The 9,029-nt window shown below is 31.6% G+C and overlaps 1 protein-coding gene and 1 long non-coding RNA gene across 2 annotated transcripts; one reads left to right on the top strand and one right to left on the bottom strand.

Annotated features, from left to right (window-relative positions):
- The first annotated feature begins 881 nt into the window (after positions 1–881).
- Positions 882–3,181, top strand: STY1 (Lateral root primordium (LRP) protein-like protein). The gene is made up of 2 exons (XM_089720534.1): positions 882–2,164; positions 2,620–3,181. The coding sequence occupies exons 1-2, from the start codon at positions 1,528–1,530 to the stop codon at positions 3,027–3,029; spliced, it is 1,047 nt and encodes a 348-aa protein (XP_089576660.1). The 5' UTR covers positions 882–1,527; the 3' UTR covers positions 3,030–3,181.
- Positions 2,550–8,821, bottom strand: LOC149496700 (uncharacterized). Its single transcript, XR_016320533.1, has 2 exons — positions 7,504–8,821; positions 2,550–3,007 (listed from the first exon to the last, which is right to left on the bottom strand). It is a non-coding gene; the product is annotated as an uncharacterized LOC149496700 (long non-coding RNA).
- Positions 8,822–9,029: the final 208 nt, after the last annotated feature.

The following is a 9,029-nucleotide window of genomic DNA, read 5'->3' as shown; positions in this document are numbered from 1 at the left end:
TTCTAATGTCAAATAGATTCATTTAATATGTAAAAAAAAATATTTATTTCTTAGAGTTGTTTGAACTCAGAGAATGTTAAATTAGTAGAATTAAATATATAAAATTCACAAAATTAAAATATATTTTTAAAATAAAATTAAATGATTTAAATTTCATAATTAATAAATAAATATTCAATTCATAAATTTTAAATTAAAATAAAAGTAAGACATGATAACTTTATTTAATTTATAAATTATAACATCTTTGTTTTAGTCAAATAAAAAATCTAATAAATACATTAAATATTTAAATTATATTCCTCTAATTCTACACACTCTATTATTTTTTTTTATTAAAATTTCTGAAAATAGATCTTAAAATTAAAATTATTTTTTCTTTTGTTTTTAAACTATTTAGTCCCATAATCGAAATTGAAATTATTTCAAATTCACATTGAACATTTTAATTCGATAAATTTAAATTATAAAGAGGCGAATAAAAGTTAAAGATATTTTCCGAATATTTAAAAAAACTCCACGTCCAATATCCAACAAAATAATCCTTCCTATATACAAGCATTAGTCTACTGTTACGTGAATGTAAAAATTAATTAATTTATTTTGGGAGGTGATTAACGTGATAAATTAAAATTAATACGTGAAAAAACGAATAGATAGAATAAATTAAAAGGAAAAAGAAAAGTTAGCGGGTTTTCCGGTGCAAAGGAACGAAAGAAGGGAAAAAGCTGGAGTATGAACACGTGGCATAGAAAGGAACCGTTCGATGAGCATGAGAAATCGTTCGTTCTGATTGAGAGAGAGATGAGATCGTGACGTCCATAGCCAATGAAGAAAGAGAGAGGGAAGAGAGACTAGTTTTTTCTTTTTTTTTTTTTTTTTTTTCTGGTTTTCGTTGTTGTTATAGAGACACGAGGCATTGCTCAGACAGAGAAGCTAAAAGGGTCAGCACTGCAACAGAGAGACAGAGAGAAAGAGAGAGAGAGAAAGAAGAGGATGGATGATGGGTTGCGAGAGAATTAAATTGGGTTAACAGTAGAGAGAGAGTGGCTATGGCGGCGTTGCAGAGTTTTTAGAGAGAGAATTTTCTTAGAATTTAATGGTCTCTCTCCACACCAACGCCACCACCAACACCAACACCAACACCAACACCAACACCAACACAGTCAAGTAAAGAAAGAAAAGAAAATAGAATTCAAGGCGCGATTAACGCTAGCTTGCTGGTCTTTAGTTACTACTAGCTGGCTGTCTCAATTTACCCACCATCAAAACCAGAAGAGAAAACTGAATGTCAGTGAGCAGATTTGTAGTTAGAGAGGAAATATAGAGAATTCTAAAAAAACTCGATTACGCCTCTTTCTTTTTTCCCATAAGAGAATTTCTAGAGTTATTAATAATAAGAATTCAGAAAGAGGAGTACCCATTTGATAATCTGGGTTTCGAAGACAAGCGAAACCCAGATAGTGACGTTTTTGATATGGATTTTCTGTCAAAATTGAGGATTGGGTCAGGTTTAAAGGAAGAGAAATGGCTGGGTTGTTCTCATTAGGTGGTGGTGGAGGAGGTGGTGGTAGAGGAAGTAATCAAGACGACCAACATAATAACAACCCACCAACTGAAATTCCACAAGAGAGCTGGTTTTGGTACAAAAATGAAGACATTCCTTACAAAGGTACAACTTTTGAGCTATGGCAACAACAAGAATTTCTTCATCATCGTCACCACCAACACCACCACCAGAATCAAGATCTTTACTCTTCAGCTGCTGGGTTAGGTGTAGGACCCAGCAGAAGCTCAATCAACGTTTCTGATGAGTCTTCATCAAGATCAGCTTTTATGATGATGAGGTCTGTCAGCGGAGCCGGTGGTGGTAGTGGTGGTGCGGGAGGAATGAGTTGCCAAGATTGCGGTAACCAAGCAAAGAAAGATTGTATGCACATGCGGTGTAGAACTTGTTGTAAAAGCCGTGGCTTTGATTGCCAAACCCATGTAAAAAGCACTTGGGTTCCTGCTTCTAAACGGCGCGAGAGACAACAACTCGCGGCGTTACAACAGCAGCAGCAGCAACTGCAGCTCCGCGGGGATCAAAATCCTAAAAGACATAGAGAGAATCCCACTTCTTCTTCTCTTGCCTGCACTCGCTTACCCTCAAACAACACTACAGGTTCTTTTCTCCTTTTCTTTCTCGTTTAGTTTGTTTTCTTTCTCTCTGCCAAATCAATGACACCAACAACTCACAGTTCCAGTGATTGACTCTCTTTTAAAAGAAGAATTTTGAGAGAAGTATCTAAAAAAATATATAAAAAGAAAACAAAAGAAAAGGGAATGAGACACCATATCTATTGCGTGTAATGAAATCGACTTCCATAGTAAAACCCATCAGCTTTTCTGTTTCTTTCCTTGAAAAAAAGAAACTGAAGACTGTTTTTGGTATTTCTGACGAGAGGGATTGACAGGGAAGAAACTGTTTCTCCCTCTTTGCGTGTGAGTGTGTATATATTTTCTGTGTAACATCCCATTTTATTTCATATAAATCACATAAAATATAATTAAATAAAAAACCCATTTCTAATCTCATATATTTATACACACTCTAATTGTTGTTTTTGTTTGGTTTAGGGTTGGATGTTGGGAATTTTCCAGCAGAAGTGAGTTCTCCAGCTACATTTCGCTGCGTTAGAGTGAGTGGCATTGATGAAAATGATGATCAATACGCATATCAGACGGCTGTTAATATTGGAGGCCATGTGTTTAAAGGGATTTTATATGATCACGGATCTGAAAGCTCTTATATTCCAGCTGGTGAGTCTTCCTCCGGCGGCGGTAGCGTCGGGGTTCAACCGTTAAATTTAATTACAGCTGGTACTGTCTCTGCGTCATCAGTTGCAATATCTCCCACTGCTGGTGGTGGTGGTGTAACATCTGCTTCATCTAGTGCAGCTGCTTTTATGGATGCATCTTCTCTATACCCAACTCCACTCAATACTTTCATTGCTGGTACGCAATTCTTCCCAAATCCAAGATCATGAAAAATAATAGTAATAAAAAAAAAGAAAAAAAAAGAAAGAAAGAGAAAAAAAAAAAGAGAGAGAGAGAGAGAGAAATAGAGAACGTGCTGTTGTTGTTGTTCTCGTCCAAATTTCATAGCTTAAATTTAAGTTATTCATATTTTTCTTTCTTACTTGGTTCTTCATTTCTTTAATTCTTGATTCTTGATTTATTTCTTTCTGAAGTTGTGTTGGTACAAGCATGTAGCGTATAGTGTAGTGTAGTATGTGGCTGTTTCTTGATTTTCTTTTCTAAATTTACTATTATTGTTATTATTATATAATTTTTTGTCTGTTTGAGTTGAATTTGCATTACACTAGCTAGCTAGTTGTAGCATATTGATATTGGAAGGTGCTTTTTCCCTGCTTACCCGTAAATTTGCCGGTTTGAAATGGTTTCTTCTATGGTTGGACAAACTACAAAGACGACAACATTTTTCTTAACGCGGTATGGGCAGTGTCCAGCCATGCATGAGAGATCATTCTAGTTCAAAAGGTAACTCAAAGAAAAATTGAAATAAGAAAAAAAACTCTCTCTCTCTTCCTCTTTCTTGAAAAACATGTTCACAAATAAATGATTTTTGTTTTTTTAATACTGATATTGAAATGGTTTTACAAGGGTAAGGTTGCTAATTAAGCCTAATTAATTAAAAGAAACAAAAAATGCTCATGTGATATTGTTATTATATAATATTATTAATTAATTATTATTTTAAATTAAAATTTTCCCTCTTTCCTGAAAAACAAGTTCACAAATCGTAAATGTTCTTTTGCAAATTGATATTGAAATGGTCTTAGTACTTATCAGAATTTAATTAAACAAAACAAATAAAACATGCTCATGTGAACACTTATTATTACATTATTATTATTATTATATCATTAATTTTCTCTCATGAGTTCCTTAATTAGAATAGACATGCAAAGATGTGACTTTGATGATAAAAATGGAAATATTACTCATCAACTACTCTAGTTTAATGCACCTGCAACATGTTATTTATATGTACACCTACTGTTATATATGTAGAGTTGATGTGATTTTGATATGGTTATATTAATGTTTCTTAATAAGTGAAAATTTGGATCATGTGAAGAAACTGAAAGATTGAGAAGCTTTCCTTACTCTACAAACCATCTGACCCAAAACATGTTCTCTTCTTTTAATTACTATACATTATATATAGACTCTCTGCACCTAAAAGATTTCTCTCCTCCCAATAAGAAGAAAAAGAAGTCTTTGTTTCTTGAAAAATGGTTTCTTGTTTCTTTGCTAATACTATTATTTTTGGATGTAAACAGTTTGTTTTCAATATTGCCGACACCTAATGAGACTACCCACATCCATTCTGTATCTTTCCTATTAAATGTATATTTGTCATATTGCACTGGTTTAGTTTTTGTACTGCAACATCAACTAAGATCAAATAGAAACCACAAGCTTTCGCCTCTTCAGATGGGTACATTTTCTTTTTGTTTAACTAAGATTTGGTTGTCTTTAATGTGTTCATTTTCTTGTATGAAGTAATTAAAAAAAAAAAGACCTTTTTTTTTCTTTATTTCTTTCTCAGAAACAAAAAGATTGCTGACGGATCTTCTTTCTTTTTATTAATATATATATATATATATATATATATATATATATATATGATTACCTCTATTTTAGTTTAAGTGCATAAATAATTTGTTTAAATATTATTTTTGTTCACATCATTTGCATCTAATCTTTTGTGAAGTCTAAATTAAAGAAGTTACTTTAACCAAATCTCACTCATTTCCAATTACAGGCAAAGAAATGTCCTTTTAGGTGTTAATTTTCATTCTAAAAATATAGTTATTATGAGATTAAATGCTATCAAAACCAATGCATACTTTATTATTATTGCTAGTTTTAAAATGAATAAAAAATCCTCTAGAACAAAATTCATAATTTTGTTATATATAGTAGACTACTATGTATATCATATACATGATTAATAGAAAAATGTGGAAGTTGTTTGTATACCAGATCAGTGATGTGAAGTGTTTTACCTTAGATACTAGCTGATGATTATGGATTTTTTCTGTTAAATATTAATTTGTTTTTGTCATTTTGAGCCAATATTGGCTATCTACACTTGGTTTGGAAAGTTAAGGTGCATTATAAGTTGTTTGGCTAGATATTATAACTGGAAATGAATTTTCTGCTATATGTAAACTGTGTAATCTAAGCTTGATTTCAGTGGAACATACTTTCTGTGGAAAATTTATTGGATGCATCTATCTACTTGTTTTAAATGTTCATGTTATATAAAGTATTTTAAAAAAATATAATTGAGCAGGGTTGTTGCTGTGTCTGTCACCAGCACAGTACATCATTTGCCTATTTAGTATTTTTTTTTCTGCTATTCTACTTTGGCTGAAAACCTTTATATAGGAATATAGTAATAGTGAAGAGAGTAATAATGATGAAGATAGTAATAATGAAATCTTGGCTAAGGGAAAAAACAAAATATTTATGATTTGACATGTATAATGATGTATTCTTGAAAGCATATGAATGTAGTTTAATTGTTTCTTTAAAACACAAATAATTTTTCAAGATAATATATTCACAGTTAACGGTTAAAAAAAAAAAAATTGTTCTTAATTTCAGAAATGATTGTTCTAAATGAAATTTTGCATCTCTTGCAACAGAGAAAAAAAAAAAAAAAAAGAAGCTAATTCCATGGACATATCCATTTTAGGGAAAGTAATGGTATGCATAAAACTAGATTGAGATTTATCTACTCAAAGGAACTAATGTTGTAGGTGTTGAAGCTTAATTTTGTCATTTTATATGAGTTATTTGTTCTCATTGATTGAGCTTTTTTTTTTTTTTTGGTTAATTTGGCCTTGTTTGGGGTTCAAATTTGCAATGTTATAGTTCTGAAGACCATTCTAATACCACTGAACCAAAACTCATTGGACATTGATTGCATTGTTTATTTGCATCAAGAAGCATCATGGACATCTTCCTTTTTCCTTTTGTGATTTAGATTCTGATACTTATTAGTAATGTCTCTTCTAAAGTATGTATAATAATTTAGTAAAAGCCCTTCACATGCCCCCATTGAAATAAACAAGTATGTTGTTGGTCTGCCAAATTATTTATGAGAAGGAAAAAGTACAGGAATAAAAAAACAATAAGACAAAAGTATGTCTTTGTAGCCATGAATGTGATGCAAATACATTGCAAAAAATTCAAGAAGTCATGCAAAATAAACCCGAGTAAGCAGCAAATTGTTTTGTTAACCATTTGATGCAATTTTCTTTCATATTTATATGCATTAGCATGTTATTTAAGAAAAGTGGAGGCTACATAACTATGAAGCATAACATGATTCCATTTTTTTTTTCTCATTTTGGTGCTTACATTATTGGAAAATTGGTAATCTTAGTTACTTTTTGTTCGATAATGTAATTAGTTTGATGTTTTCTACATGCAGAACTTCTTTCCATGTCTGCATCTGTTTTTACTATATGCTTTTCAGTTTGAAGGTGTAGCATATTTTTCAATGACACATTCAGAAACATAACATTTTTGAAAGTAAGTTGAATGGGTAAAAGAACCTCTAAGTTGAAAGCTTAAAATATTTGCATTTAAGCCTCTTAAATTTAAAGTTTAGAAATGCATCAGGTCTATGAGTGATTGCTGTCATAATCCAACACTTTGCTTCATATTCCATTCCATCTTTACAATCTAAGTACAAGAACCATATCTTTTACTAAATGCTTTATGATTGTTTTTTTATTTTATATGCTTATTCCCTGGATTTGTTCAACCATCTACTATCGCACTGTCGTAATGGGAGTGATTTTTCAATAAGAATGGTGAAAATTTCAGCTTGCAATTAATTTTACTTTTACAGAGAATTATGTTTGTTTCAGTGTACTAATTGGTAAAGAGTTGGTTCTATAGCTAATCCTTTTTACCAATTGATAAAATTTTCTTTTTCTAAAATATATGAATGGGAAGTTTGTTTGTTTAAATTATTTCTTCTGCGTATATTCCCTTTGTATATTATGTAGTTTCAGTAGAAGCAAATGCGAAAGCACGATGCTAGTACAAAGCCAGAATTGAAATCCAATATGGTAAAGCTAAACCCAATCAAACACTTTTGAGTGTGGGTATCATATCCCATCCCTTTCCCAATGCCAAAAATATTCCCCTCATTTCTCCTACACTACACAGATGTTGCTTATCTATATATATATATATATATATATATATAAAGAAAAGTGTAAGTTCCTGAATTGTTTGCTCAGGAACTTCCACTTTGCTCGGATTCTCATGTTTTCTTGAGCAACACAAAGGGAACAATAAAGCAAATCTCACTGTGTATAGATTATATATAGAACAATTGCGAACAAAAATTGTATAAAAAATGAAAGAAAAACTTTGAAATCGAAGTCGGGAAGAGGGGTTCATACCAACCTTAATTATAATTAGTGGTCACAGCTTCGCCAAATTGATGCTTGTTCTTGATTGGAGGTCTGCCACGTTTGCCATGCACAGTCATTACTGCATGCTTGATGAGCAAAAATAGAACAAAGAATTGTGATGGAGTAACTGATACATTTGTAGTTTCTTGGCTGTTTCTGATTTGGAAGTATATGCTAAAAAAAAGCTCAGCCAGAGAGACCAACATCAATCATTAAGCATCTTTGAGAGATTATTTTTTAGTCTGTGAAGTCATGAGCATAGGGAAGATAATAGAATACTAACTAGGGTTTGCTATTGTATTAGGGCAGTATATATAATAATAATAATAATAATTAAAAAAAATAAAATAGGGTTTTAGGCAATTTCAGCTGTGGAGTAGCATAGAGTGAGGGCAGATTCATAGGAATCTACAGTACTATATTAATGGATTTAGTAATTTGTGGGCATAATTGGTGTGGTCCCTAATGGAAACAAAGCAAGTCCAATTAGCCAAAAATGAGAAATTAAAATTCGCTCAGCTACAACATTTTGCTTTGCTTTGCTCAATTTTACCGTTAAGTGAGCCTATTCCACTTGTGAGAAAGCAGGAGACAGACTGGATGAGCAACTGGGAAGCATTGACACTAAACAACAACAATGGAAAATAATTTTTTTAAAAAAAAAAAATAAATAAAAGGCTGAAAATGAGTGCAAGTTCTTGTTTCTCCTCTTCAGCAGAAAGTTGCAGGTGCCAATTGCTGGTCTTCTTTTTCCCTGGTATATTACTGCAAGTTCTTCTACACCGGAAGTTTAGTTTTCCGCTTTTAATAACATTCACTGAGTTGATCATAATTTTAAAAGTAAAGATTCATATTCGAGATTTTTCACTTTCTATATAATTTATAACGCGTTATAAGGTAAATCAAACCGGTGGATATAAAGTAACCCTAATGAAAACATTTAAAAAAAAAAACAAAAAAAAGCTGAGGCTGCAAGATTAATTGGTTATATTATTAAAGTGGAGGCGGTGTTTGAGGAAGATTGTGTGGCTTTTTGACGTTAGTCCCTGAATTGTCTCTTCAATGACTCACCATAATTACTCTTTCGGTGCTGATTTATTGATTTGATTATATGGCTCATGACTCGACCATTTTCTTCTGTGTTTTTTGTCATCTGTCATTTCCAATTACTGCAAATTATTTACCCTTTTTCAAACGAATTTCAAGCGCTAATCATAAACTGATAATTGATTTCGAAAGATCCAAAGGCATCTGTATAAAATTTCCCTCCTCAGTCCTCTCCATCAACTGGAAAAAAAAAAAAAAAAAAAAAAAAATTGAAAGCAACGGAGAAAGCTTTGCACTCCGTGCGATTCATCATATGATTGTGTTTCTTTAAATTTTAGAATTAGGATAAAGAGCTATAGATTTCCGAGTGCGTCGTCTTTCTTTTTTTTTTATAAATATAATTACCGGTCTTTAAGATTTAGCTTCTTTAAGCTATTTAGTCATTTTAAGAGTTAAACTATTCGGTAATTC

Source organism: Jatropha curcas, chromosome 4, assembly GCF_041381405.1.
Source record: "Jatropha curcas cultivar XTBG-Jc1 chromosome 4, XTBG_Jcur_1.0, whole genome shotgun sequence".
Classification (NCBI taxonomy): domain Eukaryota; kingdom Viridiplantae; phylum Streptophyta; class Magnoliopsida; order Malpighiales; family Euphorbiaceae; genus Jatropha; species Jatropha curcas.
The sequence above is the reverse complement of the archived record's forward strand: the minus strand, read 5'-3'. Positions and strand labels throughout refer to the sequence as shown.